The sequence below is a fragment of the Rhopilema esculentum genome, chromosome 16, assembly GCF_057945365.1.
Source record: "Rhopilema esculentum isolate cy_ngs chromosome 16, ASM5794536v1, whole genome shotgun sequence".
NCBI lineage: Eukaryota > Metazoa > Cnidaria > Scyphozoa > Rhizostomeae > Rhizostomatidae > Rhopilema > Rhopilema esculentum.
Window position 1 is genome coordinate 9,722,350 of NC_142830.1, and position 27,734 is coordinate 9,750,083.

Here is a 27,734-nt window from a genome sequence, read left to right on the forward strand (position 1 = left end):
CAACTCAAGGTCTCGTATCTTTTCAAAAGTTAAATAGCTCTCATATATAAATCCACTTTAATTGCCCTTGCTCGAAATTTGCCGATAAAAGCATGCTTAATTTTCCTCCATATGACCTTGCGGCCTTTGGGAATTAGTAATGCGAATCTCGAGATAACCCAAGCTCAGTGCCTTTACAGAGACGTCAATCATTTGCGTATCCGCCTTTTTCTGCAAGAACTTGGACAATATTTCTTGTTTGTCAGAGTGTCGCCATCTTTGACACGAAGGAGACAAATTACACAAATCTTTTTCGTCTTCTTGTAGACTGTTCGTCTTTCACTACGTAATCAAGGTCTCCTTGAGGTTAATCTTCAAAATGACAGAAGAACCGTTACTTTGACACCAAAAGGGAGAAGGTCATGAAGTTTTCTTCTCTTCCCGCTGATTTCAAATTCGGATTATCCTTGTTCAGCTGGGAAGTTTTTATAGAATAAAGACAGTAGATCTTACACTGAAATTTAATATTAACACGTGTGAGAGCAAGTCCTAAGTGGTTGTTTATTTCTACAAGGACTCTTGAAAACACGAACCAGTCTGCTATATCTGGTGCATGTAATTTAAACTGATAGCAATGCGAATCTTGCAGAAAAGCAAAATAGACTGATAGCCCTATCAAAGGAAAGTTTGTTAACACATTGAACAGATCATATGATAATGTTGACTGTAAGGCCCTTAACCTAGAGGGCTTGCCCCAAAAAAGAATAGAAGCTATTATAATACCTTAGATACAAGATAACACTCTCCAAAGGGAGCTCGTTGTTTCACTTTGTATTCTAAGCCACCTTCCTTAAACTGATTTATGACTTTGGACAAACTAAGATCTTAGCTGAGAAATAAAATGGCGAAAGTCTGTAAAGCTGCGTTTTGGCAAACGCGTTTTCGAAAAACCTTTTGACAATTACTTTCAACAATATTATAGTCTGTCACAAATTGTGCTCTTTGCAAGAAAACGAAGCGAATTAGAAACATTTCAACTCGAAACAACCCAAGTCAAACTCGACAGCTAGACTCAAAACTACTTAGGCCGAATAGCTAGAACTGAAAAAGCTAAACTTGAAAGAGCTAAACTCGAAACAGCTAAGCTCGAAACAGCTGAGCTCGAAACAGCTAAACTCGAAACAGCAAAGCTCGAAACAGCTATACTCGAAACAGCTAAGCTCGAAACAGCTAAACTCGAAACAGCAAAGCTCGAAATTGCAAAGCTCGAAACATTTATACTCGAAACAGCTAAGCTCGAAAGAGCTAAACTCGAAACAGCTAAGCTCGAAACAGCAAAGCTCGATACTCTAAAGCTCGAAATTGCAAAGCTCGAAACAGCGATACTCGAAACAGCTGAACTCTAAGCATCTGAACCAGAATCAGCTCTTCAACGCCGTTAGGATTTTCTGCTTAGCGGTACATCATAAGGCGATCAACACACGCGTGTGTAGCCTTTGGTATGAATGCTCTATTGATGAGAAGCTCTCCCCAATTGCTTTACACGCAATAAATTTTATTTATCCTTAACATTTCCCCTGTTATCCTACTAGCAGAGTGGTTGCTATGATTGCAGCGCCATCAAAGAATACGTAAAGCCCACGGATCTGGTACTGACGACTACATTTTGGCACATGTTTCACATCTCAAAAGATGCTTTCATTTTGCTGCTTAATTGTGTCTCGATTTAAAAGCTTCTAGATCACCGCCTGCCAGCGACAGCCAAACCTATATGTTTGTTCACACAAGACATACGACTTGCGATCTTTTATGGCGCCTTTATAAGCATGTATACTGATACCCTTCTAATGTGCCCATGCGATGCAAGTGCAAAGACCCTCGAGAGCCTCCGGGTGCACAGCTGTCTCCTGCTTATGGTTGCGACAGTGGTGCCATCACGCAAGTTCAAAATGAAGTTATGTTGTGGTTAGTTAATAGGTACCATACCCTTAACCACGCCTTCACCATCAAAGTTTTTTTGAAAAAGCCGTTTTCTTGATTAACTAGTAATGCTTAAACTGCAAGTTGTATAGTAGAAACCGTGACAGTTTTCAAGGGTTTTCTTCCATTCTGTATTTTGTACAATAGGTTTGATTTCTTTTCACCATCTTTTAATGATTGTTCAGCAGACACAATGATAGAAAGCAACCCTTGCCCACGAATTTCATTTTTAGGCATTGTAAACTCATCCTTCCTTTTTAGCTCCAAAGAACAGCAGTTTCATGTCATTTTGCAGTTGGAAGAAAATGGAAGTAGTGAATTGCACGTTTATGTTTATGAAGTGTGACTTAAATGTGGAAATATTTAACGATTTGCTGTAATAAGTGTTTGAAGTTTGAGGTATACAGTGGCCTTTCAGTGCTAAACATTGAACTATGCAAATTTCAAATTTTATGGTGTAGAGCCAGGGCCTAGCCATATTGCATATGAAGCAGAATCTAGGTAACTTGAAATCAAGACCCTTCAGCGGAGTTCCCCTTTAATGATTAGGCCCCACCATAGAGATCTCTATGGGCACTACCCGTAACAAGGTTTGGACAAAGGGATCTCTGTGTTGTTTTTTTGGGTTTACAAGATGTCTACAAGACACTTCTTTAGTTTGTTATTTGCCACTTTAAGCAAGTACAAATTTATCAATACCAACTATTTCTGCCGCAATTCTTTATGTTCCAGTCGTTTCATTGCAAACAGACTCGTGGTCCGTCGATGTTCTTCATTCAATTATTTCAATTCGTTTTCTTGTGTATTTTAAGCAACGGCTCTGTGCAAAGGATTTAAATATTATTGGCATAGATCGTTCCTAGCACATGTTTTTTGAGTCCACAAATAGCTATACATAAAGTAAGGGATTTGTTGGTTTCTGAGGATTTTACGCTCAGACAGGAGAATAGGTAGTGTGCACAGGTTGTTTTGTACTCGCTAATGAATTTTTTTTAGACCAGTGGTTACTATCAAAAGGCATACATTTTTGACCCTGAAGTGGTGGTTTGACTCGATCTTGGGTCTTTAACAGCCTTTTTAACAACTGTTCGAGATCGACGGCCTTTGCAAAATGGTTTTGTGGGTACGGTTTAAGCATGTGTTACTTGGAAGGCATCATTATAACACCAAGAAACAAATTTTCAGAAACTGCTATCTCCACAGGAATGCATGTAATTGAGTGTAATACTTGTAAATGCAAGATATACAGTCGCATCCAATTAAGGCTGCATTCACCAGGGGATACGGACCTTACACATGGATCTGCGTCACGGTGATTCTGCATGGAAAGTCTTCAACTGATTTAGAAACGATCGCCTTGACGTGCTCACTTTTGAAAAACTATGTTTCAACGTTTTAAGCGTTTTTATAATTCAATGCAAGCAAATCCATGTTACCTATTTTGCACTGAGCCCTGAAGATACCTAACTGACAATCGCACTGCTTACAGCGCCGGATTAAGGACAACCTAGGCCCTTTGCTAATTTATGTAGTTGGCCTTTTGCTTGAGTCCTGAAAGAGGTAGGACCGGAAGACTACGGAGGAAGCTCATGATACGTACTTTTAGAGTACCTGATCAGCTAACTTGTTCTGAACTGGTATCACAAGCATGAAGCATGTTATCTGTTTAATGAAAATAGACAAGTCCAAAAGATTCTGGTACACCCAACTTTGAAAGCAAATTTCGGAAAACTCAATATCTATTAATGTGACTTCGTCCTCATATAACAGATTATATATACAAGGGTTTTACTGATGATTACTCATATTATTGAATTGATAGTTTGTGACATAAACTAATAGGTAGAGTATAATGGCACACATCTCAGGGGCGGATCCAGGATTTTTGGTGACTATAGCTCAAATCTTTTGGGATCGAGACCACACCCTCCTTGCTTGTGGGACACGCCCATTATATGGGCAAATGATATAACCATGTGTGTTTATAGTTGCTTCGTATTAATAAATATTCCTTCGAACATCCTTTTTCTATTTCCAGGGACGCCAGAGAAGGGGGTGTGGGGATACAACCGCCCCTGTTGCCCTTTGACAGAAGGGGCAAGGGTTGTTTTTAATAAAGTTGCCTTGAAACTGGCCAATTATAATAATCAGAGAGATTCATATAAAATTCTGAACTTCTCAAAACATGTAAAATAGTTCTATATGCCGAAAGTTAGCCAATATTGAAGATACCTACAGAAGATCGAAATGAAATTGCAGTTACGTATGAATCAAAAGCCCTTTTACTCAAGCCTGCCCCCCCACCCCCTCCTCCCTCTCTCGCCGCTTGGTCGTTCCGCCGTCCCTGTCTATTCCCTAGTAGGTCCTTGCCTTTGAAGCTACATTACAGGGGACCCAGGATGTGAAAACGAGCTATAGTCCACTGTTGCTTTACAGGAGACAGAGAGCGGAGAAGTAACGTGGATACTCATATTCTATTGGTTAAAAGGCCATTTTAAAACCTGACTATAGCTTCACTATAGCTCGCGCCAAAAATTATAGTACGGGTTTCATTGTCTTCGATGCCTTTTCCAGAGCAAATCCCCAGACCGACTATAGCTCGGAATATCCACTGTAGCTCAATTCTGGTTGGTTACTGTCAACAAAGAACGAAACTTCTGATTCGTCTAAGTTTTGATATTAGACCATTCTGCGCTCAGTGTTTTATTTCTTATCTGGAGAGGCATTGTGATGACACATTGCCAGCATTGCATGTTTGTTAATCGCATTTGATAACCTATACCGCTGCTTTCAAATGTTGATAGTAAACACTTGTGGGCATAAACACATTTTTAAGGACTGGAAGGAAACTTTGTATTTCGAAAATCAAACACTGAGAATTTGACTATAGCTCGAGCTACAGTTGCTATAGTCTGGATCCGCTCCTGCATCTCAAAACAAAGTCCTTTCACAGATGTTTCATGCACATATTTGAATAAGAGGCTATATGCTAAAAAGACAGACCCTTTACCCTGCTCTTGACAATTTTTTCGTTCAAAGGGGGGGGGGGGCATCTATAAGAGAGAAAACTGTTGCCTCAGAGAAAGATTCTGAGAAAAGTTCAAGAACAAGATATACATCAATTGATACAAAATTTCGAATTAAACCCAAGTCAATGATAATTCTCACAAAACGGCTCAATCATTCTTTGTCTAAACTCAGGAAAGCTTTGCATTAACCTAAGTTTCTAGAGGTCAAAGTGTTAAAAAGCTTTCGTAAAAGTTTACCATTGATATTCGACAGCTTTCTTCTTGTTGAAAGATACGGGAAATGGCCCTGGGACCTTAGATAAAATGTTCTTTTAAGTAGTCAATCTTGTTGTGTATTGGAGTTCTTAAAGCATATCAATCCTCAGAGCTTGCTGAATTTATGCGTCACATTCATTCATTCGAATTTATGCTTGACCCTATCTTTTCAAAATGGTTATCATTCAGTCTTGAAACAATAAACAGTATGTTATACAACATCTCTGTCTTTTACAAAATGTTTGAATTCATCTTTTCAACAATGGCACATAGGTCAAGCTCCAATTTTATTCCTGTGAAACTTTGTTTGTAAATTCTATTAAATTAAGTAGAGCGGGAAGCACTAATGCTTCTAGAGATCACTCTAGATTTCTGCTTATGAATGGCATATTGTTAAGATTCTAAATACATAAGTTCTAGCTTAATTTAAGAATCAAAATTGCAATTTCTAATTACCGGCTATCTCGTTATGTTTGACCATGTTAAGCTCTATGAAACCTATATTCCCTGTCTACAGTCTTCAAGCTATTCTTACAAGCAATCTTTGACGTTCAGGCTGCTCAAACAAACGTTTATCTCTTTGAAACCATTTCTTTAAATGTTGGTGATAGATGATATTCCCCCCTTTCATCTCGATATAACCAGATGCCTCAATGTAGGGAGCATTTTCCTCCTATAGTTCGTTTTAACATCTTAGCAACATTCAGATACCAACAGTAGGCCACCATGTCGCTCTTCCTGACATTGGTGGCAACGGTGGGCTCGTAACTTCGATAATCAGCTTTCTATGCTGGGCTGCGTACAATCACATTTCTCTATATCAATCTCAATGCAAATTAAACATACATTCAGCCTTTTGGAAGCAAATGTCGGAAATTTTAATGCCGATTATCGCCGTATTTTCTTCTAAAGTCTTCAAAACACGAGCATCATAAAATGGGTCAGCATCCCATGTTCCAAAGAAAAATTCATCATACCTGTTCCTTGATTTGGTTGACGAAGGAGATTGCTATTTTGTGCAAATGAAAGACACCATTTCGGTGTTTTGAAATCTGTCATCTCAATTAACTATTTGCGAAAGTTGAACATTTTTGCGGCTTACCAGGCAGGACTTAACAAATAATCCCTAGATCTCGTAAAGGCAGAAGATCCTTTTGATATATCAAAACTTTGCTGTTTGGTTAAAAAAGCAATCGCTTCCATCCCCTGGTGTGTAACGCAACGGACAACTTTATCCTATGAATTAAGGCCTGCCAGTTAAAATCCCAATGTCAATCCAATTCTCCTGAACGAGAAACCTATGTTCGGGTATGTGTACTTACCTGGTTGAGTTGACTATACAAAAACGCCGAAACAGGGATGAAGCAACCAGACGTTTGTAATGAGCGTGGGTAGTTCAAACTAGATAATCTCAGTGTAACATATAATATACGGTTGTGTTGAATGAATGAAATCGTAGTTTCAGCTTCTTAAAAATACAAGCGGCAATTAATGATTATCGTGATAATAAATTTTGATTTTGAAAATATCAAATTATTTGTGCTCAAATTCTAATCAATCAAGGTATCTATTCTCTGTATCAGAGGCTCCGACACAGGTTGAAAAAATTATCACCCATGCGAAAAGTTTTTGATTTGCAAAAAGCTCAATTGTTTTGCAATTTTTTTAGAATAACTCCTAGTGCTAAACCCTTTCGCAAAATATCTTGTTCATATTCATCTTCGTCAAGAAAAGGCATCACCTAATGCCCACCTAATGCAAGAATTTTTGATGCTACAATGCATCTGGGGATTCCCGCAAAGAGGAGCTCTCCACATTGCGAAATTGTGAAACGCACTGCAGAGCCTAAGTTTCTGCTCATTTTCCATCCTCATAGTTAACAAAGATGACAATAATGAGCTTTGAGAGTTGTTAGGATTGAAGATGCTTTCATGTGTAATGGTTTTAGAAAGTTGTTCCCTGCAAATCATCAACTATTTGGGGGGATCTTTGGGGGGTATTTTCTTCAATCTTTCTGACCCTTTCAGAATCTTCTTGGTGGACAGAACTATTTTTCCTTTAGTGCTTTGAAGCTTAGAAGTTTGCAGTTTGCGAAACAGTTTAGTGTTTGCAGTTTCACTAATTTCATTTATGACAGCATATTTTCTTACTGGATGTGGATTACACTTTGTCTATGAATCCTTGGGGTGTTGCGCTAGGGGAAGATTAGATAACCCCTCAAAATTAATGTAATTCTCGACGGCTCATTATTTTCAGATCTTCCATCTTAACTTACAAATACTTAAGAACTTATATGACAAATACTTAAATGACGCAGTACAAAAAAGTTCATTTTTGACTGCGCCCCATTGCCTATTCAAGTATAATTGTTAATGAAAATATGTTTCTGAAAGTGGTAACCAAGTTTCATTTTTAAATCAAAACATATAGAATATTCAAGCAGTACGTGATATCGCTCTGCAAATCTGAAAGCTAAATTGAATCCAAAATAATTGTAGGGCCTTTAAAGTTGCAATGGAAATTGATCTAGCTTATGCCTACAATCGACAATATTTTTATCTTCTACTGTGCTTTCTCGTTGATACAAATTATCAATATGAGAAATCCAAGAAAAGATCCAAGAAAAGACCAAAATCTAATTCTTCCGTTCGTGACGTAATACAATTTTTCGAAGCACACCTTGGACTTCAGAAACTATAGAAGGAACTGAAACAGCCCAAATTTACTTCCACTTTTAAACTAGAAATAAATCTTTTAGTTCTTTCTTTAGGCAGTTGAATGCTTTTAACGCCCAATCAAAAAGTGTTGTTGTGCTATGCTGATGTCTTTATATAGAACAGAAGCAGTTAGCAGCAGCAACACCGTGAAGGAAAAGGGGGTTAGGACATAACTACTATGGACAAATTTTACCAACCAACTTTACAAAGCTATCAGCCATTTGTTTTTAAGTATAGTTCTTCTGTTGATATTCAAATGTTCATGCATTATTGTTAAAGAGATAAAATTCAGTGGAGTAACGGACCAAAGTTACCTTTAGTTGAATAACAACAAGATAACAAAGGGCCCCGAACCTTTAGGGGCCCCCAGCAACAATTTTTCTCTGTTAATTTTCCTAGGGGACGCAGCTGCTCGTTACGCTACTAATATACTTATCTAAGGGGCGCTAAAAATCGGTGCCTTGTAGCTAATTTTGAGCCACCACGCTACTGCTTTACATTCTACTAGTTCGCAAAGTAATAGTTAGCGTTGGACCCTATAACTAAAAGCTGGCCCCCGGCCAGAATAAGAAGCCGTTTCTTGAGGAAAATGTTATGAATTGACTCTAACACTACAACGTATTTATTACCGGTAGAGGTGCTTTACAGCTTTCCTTCCCACTTTGCATTCAATTTAAAAGGAGAAAGTTGAGTCTACATCTTGGTGGCTTTCCCCACTGTCCCATTATGGGTTGTGTTTATGCCGAATTGCAGCAATAGATACCTTTGTGCGAAAGCAGGATATGAGCTCGTAAGAAAATTCTTACGTCACTCTTTCTTCTTCTCCTCTGGGACATAACCTAGCTCGCCATTAAACGGCTTTCCGTCCTTTTTGGAGTTTTATTACCGCTTTGTCAACATTTAATATGGATGATCCATACAGTTTGCTCTTTTAATAAGCAAAGCGCTCTGTGAAGGATATGGCTGGTTTTAAGTGGTTAGTATATGTACCTTGCAAATCTTGTAATGTGGGTTCTTGTTTGTTGTTTGAATCATTCATCTCCATTACAACATGTTTTCATGAAGGTACATTGTATCTGTCTTTAGCCTTTCTTTGGCGCAAAAACCTGAAACAAAAAATTGTGTAATCCAGAAACTTGAGAATCTAAAAACTTGTTGTTTGAGACTTCAACCTATTCCTGTTGCAGGACCATTTGAAGAATCGGAAAGAACCGTGTAGAAAAAATACAAGCTGAAGTTAACCAAAACGGAAGTTTGTCTTAATGTTTCTCATTGACTTCTATCTGTCTGTCTTTTTTATCTGAATGACTTTTTATCTGTCTCTCATTCTTTTGCTGAAAAATTCTTTGTTGATAAGTTCTAGAACCAATAATTGCTCGACAAATAAAAAAGCAAATAAAAACTTATATTAGACTTTAGACTTTAGTTGATTTCATAAAACAAAAACGAAAGTTAGCTTGCATTTAACTGTTGTGCCATTTATTAAAAGCAAGCTCTGCTCCGGCCTACCTTTTCACAAATATCTCAAGGATCTTGAGCTTTGGAGTGAACCACCCTTTCTTTTAATCATTTCCTGTTATAAGGAACATGCCTGATATCATGAATGGCAAGAAAAGCCGTTTTCCTATTTCACAGATTATTTGGCTAAACCGAGGCCAATCATGACGTTATCGGTTTTTCTTGACAATGCTTCTTGTTTTTATCCATTTCTTAAGTGTATTCCAAAAACAAGTACCAATTTGTACACAATGTGTTCTTATATACCTTAAAAAATAGGGTGGATATCAAGACGAGTATCTCTTGCCCCTTGAGTGGTACCAACTCAAGCAAAAGCCAATCCCGAGAGTTGTTTTTATAACTTCGATAGAAGTAACAAGACCTTTATTGATATAGACAATGGCGTAATTTGAGTAAAAACTACCGATGAAGACATACAACTTAGTCCCAATTTCACCTTCCTTTAGACTCTTTCACCTCCAGACAACAATTTTGCCAAATAAGCAACGTGTTTGCCAAGCAACTGTCCAGAAATTAGAGTGATAGAGTGGGACCACTTTATGGAGGAGGGCATCTGCTGTCCACGTGATCATTTTGTCACAAGTATTTTTGTATGTTGTGCTTCTTTGTGTGAAGCTAAAATTTATATCATAAAGACTTTAATTTTAAAACAGAGCTCTAACTTGTCTTGGTTTGAAATTCAAAAAGACAGAATTAACTGGCTGGCTAGCAACTTCTTTGGATCTTTCCTTATCATATTGTGATTGATTCTTCTTAATAACGAGAAGGTTGGAATTCTGTAAGAAAGAATTCCACAGACGCCTGTAATGTTACACATTCAAGTCATCAAAGTTCAAGGCTACGTCGAAAACCAGATGGTTATGAGGGCACAAATTTTTCATCTTCATCTGGTATGGTAAGAATGCCCTTTACTGCAATCGTGGGAAAACAAGATTTGCAGATGACGTTTAGAACTAAATGTAAACAGAAATCGATCATATGACCTCTATGGTGTTTTTGCAATAACCGCGGATCTACCTTTCCAATCATGATAGTTTTACAGTTTTTCTTCATTGGATTTCTTGTCAAAACATTCTATAAAATTCTGTTTACTTTTGGATTACGTCAAAATGGAATGGGTTTCTGGATATCAGCACTTCGAATGCTGCAGAATACATTAGAATCATATGGAAACAAGGCTGGAATTAATTTGTGATTCAAAACGATTCACGAAATATTTTTGCAAGGATTTTAGGTACCTCTGATGAACAATTTTGTCGGTACTTAGGAACATCGCTCTTTCAGTCCTTGATATCACTCCAATACATTTCTCACTGCAGCTTACAATGCATACCACAGATGGTATAGATACCTGGCTAATCTAGTATTTTATGTCAAAATGATTCTTTGAAGCTAGAAAATGGACCTTCAGACAAATTCACGGAAATGGCGTAGAAAGGCACAATTGACACGTGACTATTGGCACATTGAATCATAATAATTATCATATCAGTAGTTAGATATTTAGTGAAACATTTGTTACAAAGTTTCTTTCAGTGGTCAACACTTCTTGCTAAAAATTAACCACATGCATTAACAGACCCCTGTCTACAACAGACAAATTTCCGGTTTTTGTAAGTCGCCCTTGAAAATAGGCAAGTTACTCGGAAATGGGGCTGCTAGCCTAGTTTGGGTTTTGTTTTTGTGTTAAAAGGCTGCTCATTTTCATAAATCAAGTCAAAAATATAACACTCTAATATAACATTATCAGTTAAAACAATATTTATAAACTTTGTTGCAAGGATGCTAGTGCAAATTTTCTATCAAAAGTGGGTCATCTTCCTTTCTGCCACATAAGACAGTGCCTAGATGTCGACCTCCCTTCGAAAAACAAGCCTGTGATAAATTTCAATGCTCAAGCCAGAAAATAAAAAATTTGCATAAACGTTAGAAAACTACCTGCAATTACGTAGGCAAGCAAAGAGCAAGAAATAAGCTTTACGAATACTGCCCCCAAAAGCCCATATTGTTTACCCCATGGCTGCTAATACGTGGACTTCCAGTTAAAGCAGATTTATAAAATAGCAAATCAACCAATTGTGGTTACCTAATCTATTTTCTTCACCACATCTTTTTGGTAGAATAGAATTTTGTGGATGAATCGAGCAAGTATATTTCTGTATAAGCTAAATAGTGTATTTTCACAGCCAGTCTTTTAGAATGAATGCAAATTTTAGGCACATTTTATCAAGCCACGCCAACTCTGGGGTTCCAGAGCAGCTTGATTCCCCTTTCTCGACAGCACAGTCAAGAAAAGATTTATGTATGTATGTATCAGGTTCTGTTGACTTCTAAGCAACTATTGAACGCGTTTCTTCATCACCTCACCTCTTAGTATTAGTTCAGCTTTGTTCTAGACCAGCACATGTTCTACGTGCGCTAGTTTTGACATGACATTAATAAAAACAATTCTGCAAAAACCTTCAGCTATTTCCTGTTTGTTAGCCAGAAAATAGGAGTCAATATATTAAAACAAATGCAAGCGTCAAATAGATTTGTTCTTCATAAAGCTGACAGAATTTTTTTTGTTCAGTGACTGGTTAGAAGTCATTTAGCAGAATGGAATTTTCATTTATAAAGACATACGGAATAGTTTATCCCTTGGTTAATAGAAAAATCCTTAACAGTTTATTTTCAATAGCCATTATAATCTATACAACCAAACATGGATTAATATAGCTAGCCGTCAGACGAAAGCATAACATCATGGTTATAAACATTGTCAAAGCATGGATGGAAAACATGTTTATACATACGTGCGTAAGAGCCCTACGAAGGTTGCTCAGGACCAAGCCCTTGCGACAAAGATATTTTCCTGAGGTTCTACATATCATGAGAAACAGGTTGCATTTCGCATTATTGGGTTTCCGTCGTCGCCATACCTAATGACATGTTTCCTACAATTAAGGCCAGGAAGGTTACCTTGAGGTCTTTCAGAAATTTTACCTCAACATTCCCAAATATTTTCAGTGTAGACGTGCTGGTTGTGTACCAGTGTAGACGTGCTGGTTGTAGATGTGCTGGCTTCTCTGTGACGACTTCTTCTAAAACGCCTGCTAGTTTCAAGGTTCTCAACAGCCATTTTGGCTTGGAATTTTCTCTTATGATCGCACTTTTCAACGACACTCGATCTATGTACAAATTACAAGCAAATTGATTATTACAATAATTAATTATCTAGAGTAGAGACTACAAGTTTTTATATAAGGACAACATTTAAAAAATAATAATGAGATTTGCCCAAAATATAAGAACAATGTAAGAAACAAGCAGGCTCCAGGAATAAAAAAGCAGCAAATTTGAAAAATGAAAGAATAGGAACAGAAAAAACAGAAAGCGATAAGCAAAATAGCATTAGTAACTTTATCAAGCACAGGTTATGTCCGGACACTTCTATGCACGGGAAGTTTCATTACAGAAATAAGAAACAAAATATGAAACACGTGAGGCTGAAATTTGCGAAAAAAATAAGAAACGCCAAGCTGAAACTGTAACCAAGCGTTTTTATACAAAAAGTGTCTACGAATTGTGCAAATGCTCTGGATGACATTTGAAATTACAAGAATGCATATCAAATCAAATCCTTGCCTAATTGCAAAGCTAGAAAACAGAACTTCAAGTATCAAAATAATCACAAATATAACAAATAATGATACGAGAATATGCAAGAAACTCATTCGAACGGGTAAGGCCACGCCTCATAGTCCGCGATCTTTCATCTTTTGAGTTCAACTAAAAGTTGCCTATGAAGCTTGAAAATAGTAAAAAGATTGAGAATGACGTATGCTTGCTTAGCACAAGAATTCCTCTCTTAGGACTGCAAATTCATTAACCATAAAAGGTTTGAAATAAGTTGCAAAGCGCTCTCGTGTATCTTTATGTAAATTTCTATAGACATGTTGCAATGTAAATACGACATATTGTGAATCCAATGTAAATCCAAGCTTCTATTCTTAGTAAAAAAGGTATGAAAAAATATTATAAGTTAGTAAAACAGGAAGTTAAAAATTGTAGAACATCAAAGGCCATGTGGCTGGTTGTTATGATTGCTCGTTGTTGTTGTAAAGATAAATAAACTCAACCTTTGCTTAGTAGATGTTACCTGAGTTTGATTTTGCGTCTATAAGCAGTCAACTAACAGGTATAGCACACTGTAAATGCTCTAAAGTCAGTTTCATTTTTAACCGCGGCGCTAACCAGATCATATTGACCATGCAATGAGCTCTTAAATGCCCTGCTATTCTCTCTGACGTTACCCTACTCATTTCTAATGAGCCCCCCCTCGATCTTACAAGAAAAGTAAATAAAAAAATGCTGTTCTCCTATTCTTCTCTATAAATTTTAGTGATGTATGTTTTTATTAGATTTTGTTTTAAGTTGATATTGAATTGCCCCGACTTTAAAGGCAATCTGTAATGACGTTGATTGATTATAAGAACAAAGGGATTTTTTATTGTTTCCAGTCCCCCTTTAATTTATCGCATTGTAAAAAATATGGCGGAACGCTGGAATTGTTTTTAGGCTATTGTTCCAGCTATTGTTTTAGTTAACCAATCCACAACGAGATAGATTGCCTTTAAGCCCAATTTCAATGGTATGAGTTTGCTCCAGACTTTTCAAGAACTTGCTTTGATTTTTTTGAAACATGACTTTTTTGTGCTATTTGACTGAAATATCAACTTGCCTTTTAAAAAAGAATTTTTCATTTTCCACGATGTCGTAGTTTAGAAAACTTTTGGGCACTATTCGTTGATAAATTTGAACAGCACACATTGACTTAACGAAAATTATAGTATTTGTAAACGTTTTGAAGGTGGCAGGTCAATTTGAAGGTGGCAGGTCAATTGTGGCACAGGTCTTACCAATATAAACTACCGAGTATTTTTTAAAGCAGCTCTTTTGCGAGCAGTTTTTCATTGTGGATTCGTGTAAACCATCGAGTCAATCGCACTACCTAGTAACGCTTTATGAAACGTCATAAATCTTAATGCGCTAATACTTCAATTAGTGTGGTTCTGGGTGTACTCCCTCGTAAATAGCTGCTGAAAGAGGCGGTAGTCTTGTTAAGTGTTGCTTATACCACAGAATTACCTTCAGGACTAAGTCAGCGCCATTTCTTGCTGCGCCTTGGTGCACGCATTTTTTCAAGAAAATAAGCTCAGGACAGTTTCACCGTTTCTTAATTTTTTGCTGCGTTTATGATTACACTCTATTTTTTGATTAGAACCAGTAAATTTAAGTTCAGGCTGACTGTTCTTAATTTTTTCGAAAATCTGAGGCTGGATTGTTCTTCATTTGTTCTTAAATTAAGAGGGTGTAAGCAGTGCTATTGCTAGCTTTTTCGCTCTAAGGATGTGTTCAGGCCTCATTTGCCGACAAAGTGAGTGAGACAGCCTTAATTTGCTGACAAATTTGAATATCCACCGAAAAAGCACCCACACATCGCTAAAAATCCTCGATTTTGAGAAAAAACGTTGTTCAAAATTGCATTTTGCAGAAACTCAGCCTCAGCTTGTTCTTAATTTGTTCTTAACTTTTGACCAGTTTTGAGGCTCGTGCTCTTATAAAATTGTTCTTATAAAAAAGAGTGTATAAATGATGAGTGCGGTAAAGGGTGTGGCTTCTATATTGCACCTTATTGCATCGGGCGCACGCCGTTGCACAAAAGTGGTTTCTATGCTGTTGCTAAAGTGTAAATGGTCTTTTTAGAAATGATAAGCTCTTAATATCTGGCCAGACTACCATTGACTTCTCGTCTATTTGTACGAAAAGATTTAAGGAATACTATTTATCTTGTACTGTTTTGTCTTTCTAAAGTAATCATCTATCCTAGAGAATGCTCAAAGAATCTTCTGAAACATCTTTGTATCCTGGCTTTAATCTTTGAAGATTCTGAAACATCCTGTAGGCCTACTTTCTCAAGTGGATCCCACATCCTTTCGCTCGCCTTTCCAATTGACATTGAAAGATCGCTTAATTAAGCACCGTGTAGCCACAGATAGATGCTATAGTGCTTTCTTCCAAGACTCTACCGCCAAAGAATCTGCTTGAACGGCCGGGAAATTTTAAATAGTTTTGTTTCCGTATTCATGCAAGGGCATAAATCGAGAAAAGGAACATGAAGGAAATTAATATATTTGCAAAAATTTTTCCTGAATCAATCTCTGCGCTGTGTAATCTCTATCATTCCTTCACTGTTCCTTCAGCGCAGTGATTAACACTGGTGAAGTGCGTTCCCTGTTTCGCGGCAGGAAATGGCCGCGCGGCTGTGTGGTCGGTCCGTTTTTCTCTCAGGTTTTAAAAACTTGGATTAGAGCTCAAACGATGGCGAAACTTTTAAATAATACAATGAAAGGTGCATTTTTATAAAGTTTCTTCATTTTCTATTTCATTAAGAAGTGGGGTTTAACGAAGTATGACTCAAAATGTGATTTTAAAACTCAAACAACTTGATGTTTTTACTGCAGTCCAGTTTAAAAGACATTCAAGGTGCATGAATGAATTGTTGAAAAGATCACTAGTCTTAACTATTGTCCTATTAGTATCTCTGAAAGCAAAAAAATTTAGTATAAAACTTTGCTTACTGTACTAGATATTTCGGTTTCTAAAGAGTTTAATTCAATCATTTTGCGAGGTTTGTATGGTTAAACAGTACATTCACAGCAGGAACATTTATTGTTAGAAAGGAAATATTTTCAAGAGTTGTTTTTCTTCTTGTCTTTTAGTCTTTCAGGGCGTAAATTGTTTCAGGGCGTAAATCGTAAATCGTATCTTTAGCTGAGACACTAATGTGTTTTACTCTTTACCATGGGCAATCATACATTTTAATGGCCTGCTAACACTTCAAAACATGTACCTGCACTCTTCTCAGTACTTAAGTCGACATCACGCCCGCTTGCATGGAGATTCAAAAACCTTGATATTTCTATGGTACATTGGTTCAAGCTTCAAAAGGGTAGCAATTTTGCTTACATTTTTATCAAGCTTTGGTAGTAGGGTTTCTTCTACTTTTAAAAATGCACTCATCCATGGAAACTTTCATATTTACTGCCTGGTATTGCCTGGCATGTAATCATAGAGATAGGATAATAAAAAAAATATTGCTGTGGTGAAAAGAAAAACCTGCAATGAGTTAATGCATGCCTGCCGTTAGAAGGACAAGAGGGGCAGACTGCCCCGGGCCCTGTGCTTAAAGGAGCCCCAAGGCGTAATAACAAAGTTGGTAACAATAACAACAACAACATTAACAATCGCAGCTTAATGACGCCACTCTTTCTCTTTTAACCTGAGTGAAGCAAAGCCAATGACGAAGCTAAAATTACAGATGCATATTTACACACCAAATGGGTGTGTTCAGATTCATCTTACCAAGGGCCTACTCCCAAAATTTTCCATCCAAACTTCTTCGCCTCTGCTAGCTCCTTGCCTTTCCTCTCCCTTTCTTATCTTGCCTCTTCAATCTCCTTTCGTTTTTCTTTTAATTTTCAAAAACAGAAATTATTTTCTTAAGGGTTTCTGCTACTTTCTATTCGTACGTTATATGCTTTTCATTGGTTTTATTCTTTGTTTTATTATTCATTTTATACTTCAAGTCTCTTTTTGTTTATCTCTTTTGCACTTGATTTATTGATAACAGCTGTAAATCTACATGAACAAAATTAAACCAACACTGGCATACAAAGCGTCATTTTACTTGATTAGGAAAAATTTTATATACTATATAGCTTCGAAATATTTACAAACTACTAAAAGAAGCTATTTACTTAATTTGGAAAATAATTTGAATATAAAACCCAAGATTTCCAATACAGCAATCTCAATATCTCAAACATACATGTAAGCAAGCAAAACTTACTTGTAAACGTAGGTTATTGAAGTCACTGGCAGCTTGTATCTGCTTGTGCCCCAGATAGATTTCCTAAAACGAATACGATGTCTCATTTGCATGTTTCATTTGTCATATTTACATTCACCCCAACAAAAGGTTTTATCAATATCGTGAAACTGTATATGTTTTTTGAAGGGTGTAGTGCTAGGGTGTCTCAGGGGGCAAAGCACCTTTGTTAATGCTGAAAAGTAGTCAATTTCAACTTTTGCCATCGATTGTCCAACATTTCATGTAAGCGGAAACTTTCTTTACATTGCTTGCCCCTCCAGTATAGGATCTGTGGCGCGGGCCCTCACAAAAGAACCGCACTGCTCTTCTGAAAAGCATTGTTTTACCCCCTTTTTAAAAGACGGTGCATTTCTGATCGTTTATAATTCATTGCAATGACAACATTGATACAATGATGGATGCAACCACTGAAATTGCTTACCGACGATGTGAAAATCGAGATCAGTATTTGGGTAGAGGCTTTCAAGAAAAAAGGCAAGATCTAAGTTCATGAGAAATATTCACAAAAAGTCAACCGTGGAAATGGAATATTGATATTCTATTTAAGTTTTCATCTTTTTGTTTACTTCATTTATCACATGATAATCTTGTTCCAAAGAAACGAAGCCTGTTTTCAATCTCCAGAAATACAGTCGGGTTTTCAAAAGGGACTTCTATGTAATGATAATCATCAGCACCTGCATGATCTTTAATGTCAGTGACAGAGAATCAACATCAATCATTTTATGTCCATTTGAATCAGATGAATCATTATAAATCATTATCAACCACCTGGATGGAAATAATATTTCCTAGATCGGAATTTGCAGTTGAAATGCGCCATTTATTACAGAAAAATTGAGGAACGAAATATTTTCTTAGGTTACTCATTCATCACTGAGCTATAGGTTCCTTATGCACTCGTGCAATTGTGACGTCATTGTTTGGTATGTTTGTCATTATGTTTATTACGTAATCACGTCCTACCGGTGTAAGTTTTACCAGACAGTAATTATATACTTCTCGTCTCCCAGGTTATGGCAGGACATGCTAAAGCCTGAATTACCAACTCGAAATTTCTTAGTAGCATGCGTGGAAGCCTTTAGAGAGACCATCGTATCGTGTATAACTCGATTAAATGTGAGTTAGTGTGTTTTCATCCAATTAAAACGCCCGAGGAAACCTGCAACACATGCTCATTTAAACTGATTATTATAAAGCACGGGCGATCATTTAGTCGAGTGATTGCCACGACAACCATTGTGGTTTTCAAGATGACAGATCATTTAAACGTTTTGTGAAATCTGACGAGCAAAGGAACATCCTTAGATCTGACTCGATTAATCTAAAGAAGCTGTCAAGCTCTTATGAAGCGTATTGATTTGTTGGGGTCACTCAGTATACTTCAGCACTGTCACCGTAACGTCACAGTCCAGATCAACGTCGCCCAGCGAGTTAACGTGGTATTGGCTCGGCTATTCAATTGTGCAGTTGGACTCCTGTTTTGTGTTATGAAAACATTCCACTTTTTTGAAGGATTTGACGGAGATTTTACAAACCACTCTGTTGGATGAGTGTGAATTGGTAATTTATAGCGGATCATTAGAATAAAAGCTGAACACTACCTGGGATAATCAACATCAGAAGAGAAATGGTCATTTGATTGCCTGACTGTCCGGCATCGAAAGCTGAAGGGTTTTATAAATTCACTTGCTCGTTTCAACTATATTGCCAATCTATGAACTGTTTGCAATCAGCTATACAAGGACGGAACAATAATACGCGTGGATTACATCAATTGCTCCGAGTGTCATATGGTAGTGTTACGTGCCGACCGACTGTGGTTAAAAGTACTTGAATCTGGTTAACAGAAAATGAGGATGGAATCGAAGGGATTACCCCGTGTTTGGTTTGTATCTTTCATAGTTTATGCTGCCCTGTACTTTGCTCCAAAAGGGTGCAACGTTTATGGTATGGCACTGCTGCCCCCATTGAATAACAACAAATCAATGGCATCAAACACTAAGCAATTCCAAGAAAAAAATCACACAAAACAATTAAACACTTCGCTTATACTATCACGAATGCTGCGATTAAACGAGAGCAATTTAGAACAGAGCAACGTGACAACGCCAACTACAGTTGTTGATTACGAAATGAAAGACGTAGACTCAGAAATTCGAGCTTATATTCAAATGCAAAAACCTAAATCGTCAATAATTGGCGGAATAAGTTTTCATTTACCTGATTCAGACGTTGCCGAAATGGACGAGAACACACAAACAGATAAAAAACACTCGGATGATGATTATCAAATGATCCATTACAGAAGCAGATCGATTTTGGATGGTCTAAGTATGGCCGATCGACTGAAGAGACACATCTTTGGGGAAGATAACAGAGTCCATTTGCCGACAACTTTAACAGAAAAACTCCCATTTTCAGCTGTGGTGAGAATCGGGTACGGTTGTTCAGGAACCCTAATTTGGTACAAGCATGTTTTAACAGCTGCTCACTGTGTTCACAATGGGGAAAAATTGTTGCCACTGAGGAAGTTGCAAGTGGGTATCTTGCGAGAGGGTGGTACGTTTAAGTGGTTCAGAGCGAAAAAGGTTTTCGTTGGAAATAAATGGCATCGCAAATCAGGATATGCAAAGGTCGGGCATGATTTGGCGGTAATCGAACTGCAAAAACACCATGGTCGTGATTACATGAGGTTCGGATACGAACCGACACCAGCGGGTAAAACGATTCAGTTTGCCGGGTTCCCCTCTGACAAACCGGTAAATGAAATGTGGTTTTCCCAATGTAGAATCATGATGCTCAAGAAGAGAAGACTATACAACAATTGTGATGCGTATAAGGGTATGTCCGGCTCTGGGGTGTATATATACCAGAAAAAGATGCCAAACTCACGGTCTGCCTCAAAAGTGAATGACTTTGACAGGAAGATTGTCGCCGTACTCTCGGCATTTAGGGGCAAGAAAAATAATGGAAAAATCACCCAGGGACACAACATCGCCACAAGACTAACAAAGAAAAAAGTTGAGAGGATCTGCCATTGGATAAAAGCCGGTAGAGATTGCAGATGGCTAAGAAATTAGAGTTGTATCGTGAAAGAAGGGGCGAGGAGACCTTTTTCATAACCTTGCAGACAACGACGCGTCGCCAATGAGTAAACGGCTTTTTGGTCGTACGATGTGCGCTGGCTGCCGCGCCTTGATCGCATCCTTCCCGTCGCCATACAGAGTCAGCACATTAGTGCTTGCCACAAGCAAAATGTCGGAACATAAGGTGAAAACGTCTCAAAGACACCTGAATTTCCCGTGACTAATTTGATGTTATCAGGCATTGACAGGCGCACGTGTTGCAAGACAAGGAACCAATTGTTGATAAGTGACACCTTTTGGTAGACAATAATTTCGTAAGTTGAAAACTTTCACTCGCATATTCCACGTTCTTGTGTTGTTTGTAACTCCCTAATCCACTCGCAGCATAATATTGCCCAATATCCAGGCTTATTGTCGTATTTTGTGATATTTTAGCAACGAAGTGCGCCGTTTAGGAGAAATGCAAACCGTAACGTTATTGATGTTTTTAAACTAACTTCAGTCCTGCTTTCGCAGTATTGTTTTATTCGCTCCCAAAAAAGTGAGGCTTTTATAGAAATTTTCCCTAACATGTAAATGTGGAGCTGTTACTTTTTATCCAAGACAAGGCTGAAATCGGTTCTTCAAATTCAGTTCCCCCTCACTTCACCCAGCCCTTCTAACTTTAAGAATCAATGTAGGGTTTTTTACTTTTTTGTAAATGTCAATGTTTGTGTTCGTTTGCTTGGACAAAACTCTGCACCCCTCTAGCTAGACTCTTCCACTATATCAAAAAAGATTACCAGCGAAGAAGAATAATTTTGCCTTACCACACGTCGGCACAAAATGTCTGTATTTAATCCTGATAACGATATTTATCGAGTGTGCATGCTAAAACTAGTGCACAATTAGTAAAAATTTCATCACCATTATAATATTTTGTAATTTTTGTATAAATATATAAGTTCTTATTAACTTAACTTGTGGCCAGTAGCAATCAAGAAGAATCAGTAGTTGCATTTTATCAACACAAATTGTTTCTGTCTCTTAATGTCATCTGTACTGCTATAATTAATTGATCTCAAAAATTGTCCTTTTTCAAAGAAAAGCACTAAATTTGATTGTCATTAAAATAGAAAACAACGAGTGTCTGTGTATAATTGAATTCACAGATGATCTCATCTTCAATGAACAAGAAAGTGAATCAAAGTTCTATTTATTACTTGTTCCCGGAGAATTTGTTTCAGAAATTATGCAAAAAATTGTTTGGTTCTTCAATAAAACATTCCTTTCCAGAAAGAGATACCAGGGCGGCGAAACCGGGGTGGGGGGGCATGCCCCACTTTTCTGCAGAGCTAAAGAAAAATTTTAGGCAAAAGTGGAAATAAATGTAGTATGATTCTGTAAGTAACTTTGCTTAGTATTCTCTTAAATGTGTCCTGAGCGTTACCATGGTTGCTATGTCTTTACCATAGAAGACATACATAAAATTGAATATGGGAATTAGATCGAAGAAATCGGTCATTGTCTAAGTTTTACAACGAGTAGCAGCTTGGCTTAGCAAATAGATCGAGAAACCTAGTCCAGAATAACTTGGTGCCAGCACAAATTGACGGAGTTTCGTTTCTTCCATTGCCTAAACTTGGCACACAAGGTCTATTTCTTAACGAAAACTTTCTCAGAAACATTACAAAAAGATAGAAATCAGCTGTTGAAGGAAAAGAAACAGCTGGAAAGAACTTTTTTGAGGATATGAGAAATAAATTAAGGGCAGATTTATTCTTAAAAAGTATCATCAAGAAAACTTCAGAGTTTGATCGTTTGGATAATCCATTCCTACTAAGAAAGAGAAAATATCGACGCAATTATAAATTCTATTTAAACTCATTTTGACAAGCCCAGTTTGAAGGTTTTTCAAATTTTTGTTAAAGCACTGCATTTCCGAAAAAGTTAGGATCAGATGTTACAAAGTTATATCTTAAATGTACAAAATTGCTTAACTTTTTATTTCTAGTTGATAGTTCGTCTGTTGATATTTCAACGTTAATATTGTTAATTAATCAGTGTTTCGTTTATTTTTCTCCCCCATCTTATTTCAGGTACTTTAAAAATCTAAAAAAGGTTTCATTACGAGCTACGATGATAGTGGTGGTTGGACCTGGTTTCAACTTCAGTGTGTCGGAATGTGCTTCCGTTGGTCAGAAAAACACCCCAGCTCCAATAAAATATTTACACTCTTTTTTTATAAGAACGTTTTTTTAAGAACACGAGTCACAAAATCGGTCATAAGTTAAGAACATATTGAGAATAAACTGAAGCTGAGCTACTGTATAAAGCACTTTTTAACAATTTTTTATCTCAAAAACGAGGATTTTTAGCAATGGATGGGTGCTTTTTCGGTGAATATTGAAACTTGCTAGCAAATGAAGTTTGTCTCACTCACTTTGTTGGCAAATAAGAACTGAGCACTTCCCTAGAGCGAAAAAGCTAGCAATCGCACTGCGTAAACCCTATTGATTTAAGAACATAAAAAAGAGTGTAATTTTAGAGAACTTTGGATAAGGGGAAATGGGAAATATCAACTCAATGTCAAAAAGACATAATGCTTTTTACAATATGAATTTCGTTAGGAAGTTTTTCCTTTAGATTTCTCCCGTCTGGTTGTCTTTCTCACACACAAAACCATTTCGAATGTTTCCACATCTCCATTACATATCGTTTGTAGTGTTCTATGAAATTCCATTCTCAGGAGCAAGGCCACAACTTAGATATACGAGTATGTCTTTGGTTAACCTATAATAGATGGGAATTTTTGGTCAGTAATGACAAATTCAATTCAGGTACCCAGGCCATGGATGGACCGAAATTCTTGATGCACGCTGGTAAGGATTTATAATTCAATGTTGTTCGTCTTATTTTGATCGAATGATTCAAGTTGTTCCATTTTGAATCCTAACCAAAGATTCATAAAAACAGATGCAATAGAAAAGTGAAGCAGCAGTATTTTGGTTCATGAAGGAGTATAACATAGCGGTAAATAAGCGATGACTGTCTTTCGAAAGATAGAAAATGAAAAAGATTTTATGTCTTGTCAACCACGCGTTATTCGCAAAGTCACAGTGTCGATTACAACACTAGCTTTTCGCAGTATCATTGCAATCAATTGGTCGCCAGTTCTTCACCTTGACATTTTACAGTTGATATTGACTCAAACTAGTGATCAGCCTGTTTTCGATCGACTGGAATAACAAATTAACCATCAGACGTGGGTATATCAAAGATTTCACATAACGTTTTGATGAGAGGATACCTTTTATGTCTTTATAAGAAATTTGGGCCGTGTTAAAGTTTGGTTATTCGCATGAGACTAAAGAAAACAATTTCATGCTTTAATGAAAATCCTGTTAGTTTACAACAACAGGGGTAAATCATAGGATGGCTTGAATTTTTCGAGTTACTCGTGGCTTATTCTGAAGACGGAGCAGAAATAAACAGGAGCCATGTTCAACTTCTCATAAACTGTTAATGGACGTTTTGAAGAAAAGAGTTGCAGCTGGCATCCAACACCAATTTTTGAAGGATACAGACTGAGCCACTTTGCGATTATCCTTAGGCCAGACAGTATTGACCTTCAGTGATTTGTGGCTTCGACCCTGCCCCCAAATGAAATCTAGCCACATGGCTGCTACTCTGAGGAGTTGTGTCATGAAGAGTAAACAATTCATTGGAAATAAGAACGGAAGGATTTTTATGATTATCATGTTTTTGGCTCGAGCCCCCCTCTACGAACATTAATATTACGGTCTTGATGAAAGTTGACGATTTACATATTTAGGGTTACTTCACATGCATACACGCATTCTAACGTGTTCTGATTTGTGCATGCATTTGCAGTTAGCAAAAAGTTTGTCCTTGGCGGGCACCCGCAAACTTAAATCGTAAGGAACGCGAGAATCTTGTTACGACGATGGAGATCTTTCTTCGAGAGACGAAATGCCCAATCAATTTTCAGTGCCTCAGGCCACACCCCCAACCCTATAACGGTTAAAATGCACGGTACGTACTTGAAGGTATTTGGCAATTGCTAAATTCTTAAAATAACTAAAAGTGTTTTGTAGGTATTTCATTCCCCTGTTCCCCCCTAACATGTTGTTCCCAAAGGCCAGATCACTCCATTACAACACAGATCCTAGCCCTAGATTTTGATCCTTCACTGCAAGTCTTGTTCTTTTCTTTGTTGTGAAATTGCCTTTATTCGAAAAACCATATCTTGATTGTAAAAAGCGTCTTTTTGTACTGGCTAATAAGTTTTGATGTAGCTTTTATTTGGCCTTTAATGTCGTTATTTCTCTATAAATTAGTTTTGTCCACTAACTCCTAGGGGGATGCACCCTTTTTGGTGGAGCCACACCCTTTTCAATAATGCGATACCCGTAGTGTTAAGCTTCGTATTTTTGTTAAAGAGTCATACAATAATTCATAATTCTGATTCCTAGGATGGAAATCCAATTTCTGTATACTGTATCACGTCAAACAGCTTCGTAAAAGTAACATCTTACTATCTAGGGCGCTGTAATAGCCAGATCGTGAGAAATGCTTGACCAGGAAATATTACCGATTAAAATATTTGGTACTAATGACAGAATACACTTTCTAAATACCCATGTGTGAGAATTAGGCGTTTCCATGCCCGCAGAGGGCGGGTATAAATGAAACATATCCATCAATATTTCTTATTCCTCCACCGCACATCTCCCTACAAAACAATTGGCCGATGATCCTCTGATAGAGAAGGGTTTTCGTCTTGCAACTTTTGATATCATCATTTTCTTAGTTTATCTTGTGCTCAGAATCATGACTTTGACATTAACCCTTTCTATGTGAGAACTGCATCTTGGATTATAATTGAAGTTTGTTAACGTGTTTTATGAGGAAGGGAAGTTTTGAATTACCAATGGAAGAGACCTTAAGGGAGACATAAGAAATTCTGCGTGCTCTGGATGGCTTCTTTGGCCAATACGATTATCGTAAAGGATTATAGGCCGTTTCCTGATAGATTAAGTGGATTCCAGAGTCGTTGATTAGAAGATGTTTATGTGGAATACAAAGTGACTCTATTTGTTTAGTTTTGATTGTACATTGGTGTACCGGTCCTTCTTCACTCATTTCGTGATGGATCCCAACGCAAACATTTTCCAATTTTCTCATGAAAGATTATCATTGCGACCGTATTTTCCAATAAACCATCTTCAAGGGATTTGGGTAACGTCTTTGTAGTTCATATTAGAAAGTTTTTATGTTGTCAGTGCTCTTTGTAGTTTGGTTTTCTTTCTTTCAAGAAATCTTTCAATCTCGCGTGTTTTTTGCCAAAATAAGGAAAGTGAAAAATTTTAAGTGACATTTGATGTAGTTTATGTTGTGCTCCCTAGTTCTTTTATAGTTATGGTTATGTTTTCATGTTATCAAATACTTTGGCAGGAAATGTGGGAGCGAAGGGGGTAAGGGGGCTTAACCATCTAAATATTTCTAAAAATGCGCTGAATCCCATACAATAAGATATATTGATTTTTGCTTTTGGCATGCTGAACCCCCTGCCCCCTACCTCTTCCTCCCCAAAAAATGTAATATGCTGCGTGGTTCTTGTACATTAGCACCTTGACATCTGCACTGGACAACAATGTCACTTGAATAGCTGAAAACTGAGAAGGTAGGGAAGAGGGCTTCTCATTTCCTATAAAGGCACAGAATCTTATTATTTTTCATGATCACATCTTTTTCCCACTAGAAATCTATCTCGATTGCCTTCTTCAAGGACGAGCTTTTCATCTTTATAACAGTAGCGGATCTTGTAATGCTTTTATACAGGCTTGGAAAGTGCGTTCGTAATGGAAGCGGTTAATTGAGGGAGGCTGTTTGTTCAAAGCATTATGGTTTCTACCTTGATATGCTGGCCTGTGATTGGACAACACTAATGTAGGAAAAACCACTTCTCAAAGTGCGCTTAGAGCACAGGTAGGATTTCAGGATCGGAAAGTTAAATACTTTGTATCAATTGGGTTTGATCAAGGATTTTGCTAACCCTCCACTTGATAACATTAGCCAGCTGGTTGCTTTGGTTAAATCTTCCAGTTAACTTCCGTCTCCAGTGTACTTCTTTTTCAAATTGTTGATCTGGAAGTAATTACAAACTAATATCTTTTTCACCTCAATATGAGTGACTGTAAAACTTCGATGTTACTGAAAAATTAATGTCATGAATTGATAATACGACAAAAAACCAAAATGCCTTGCATTAATTTGACATTAGAAATTTGAAAGATACACAATCAACAGATAATATATTGTATTTAGAAAGTTGTTTCCGTCCGCGTTAGTATCTACAATCCTTGCCAAAAGTCTTGTTACACCAAGCTAAAATTTTGCATAACTTCAGTAGCATCCCCCTCTTCCCCTTGAAACAATGTTGAATAACAACAGTTTCAAAGCTTGAAATTCGCCCAATGTCAGTTTATCAGCTAGGGTAAGTAATGGCTTTTCAGCCAACATTTTTTGGGGGTAGGGGGATATTTCTGTATCTTACAGCCGGAAACCTTTTATTTCTTCAAAATCTTTCATTGGTCGCAGGGTGTTCCAAGGACTTTGGTCAAGAATTGTATGACTATACATCAAGGTAAAGAAAGGACAGTTTTGTATTCGTTGGGTTTCTTGACATATCGCTATCACATGAAGTTCTTCTTTGCTTTACTATAACACTATTAAGAATTTAACTCTGGGTTACAAAAGAGGACATATATGATGATTGGTGGAAACAGAAAGGTTCAAATCGAGTTAGCGTAGTGGGAGAAATTACACCTAGAGGTTAAACCATCAAACTCGGTGTTTTTTCAAGACAAATTATTACCGCTCATATTTGTGCACGATCTGAAATGTATCAATTGAAACGCGGTTAATCATTGGACACGTTAAGCAGAAATTTTTTCAAGTTTCTATAAAAATTCTGTCCTCGAACTATTTATACTCTTTTTTATAAGAACCAGTAAGTTTAGGTTCAGGCTGACTGTTCTTATTATTTCGAGAATCTCTGAGGCTGGATTGTTCTTAATTTGTTTTTAATTTAATAGGGTGTAAGCAGTGCGAGTGCTAGCTTTTTCGCTCTAGAGAGGTAGTCAGGACTCATTTGCCAACAAAGTTAATGAGACAGAGACAGAACCTTCATTTGCCGACACATTCACCAAAAAAGCACCCACACATG

At 37.2% G+C, this 27,734-nt stretch overlaps 2 protein-coding genes and 1 long non-coding RNA gene across 5 annotated transcripts in view; 2 read left to right on the forward strand and 1 right to left on the reverse strand.

Annotated features, from left to right (window-relative positions):
• Nucleotides 1–27,734, forward strand: part of LOC135681937 (protein lifeguard 3) — a 68,912-nt gene that overhangs the window by 21,480 nt on the left and 19,698 nt on the right. The window contains exon 13 of one of the 3 annotated variants that reach the window (XM_065196603.2): nucleotides 9,148–9,170. The exons of 1 other annotated variant lie outside the window; for it this stretch is intronic. The gene's annotated coding sequence lies outside the window, so the exon portion shown is untranslated. Of the gene's footprint in view, nucleotides 1–2,220; nucleotides 2,494–9,147; nucleotides 9,171–27,734 lie in introns of those variants that run through there. One more of the 3 variants, XM_065196602.2, reaches the window with a different exon arrangement.
• Nucleotides 4,996–17,666, reverse strand: LOC148958266 (uncharacterized). Its single transcript, XR_016144665.1, has 2 exons — nucleotides 17,373–17,666; nucleotides 4,996–12,648 (listed from the first exon to the last, which is right to left on the reverse strand). It is a non-coding gene; the product is annotated as an uncharacterized LOC148958266 (long non-coding RNA).
• On the forward strand, nucleotides 17,716–21,516 carry LOC135681931 (serine protease 23). Its single transcript, XM_065196592.2, has one exon. The coding sequence runs from the start codon at nucleotides 19,268–19,270 to the stop codon at nucleotides 20,495–20,497; it is 1,230 nt and encodes a 409-aa protein (XP_065052664.2). The 5' UTR covers nucleotides 17,716–19,267; the 3' UTR covers nucleotides 20,498–21,516.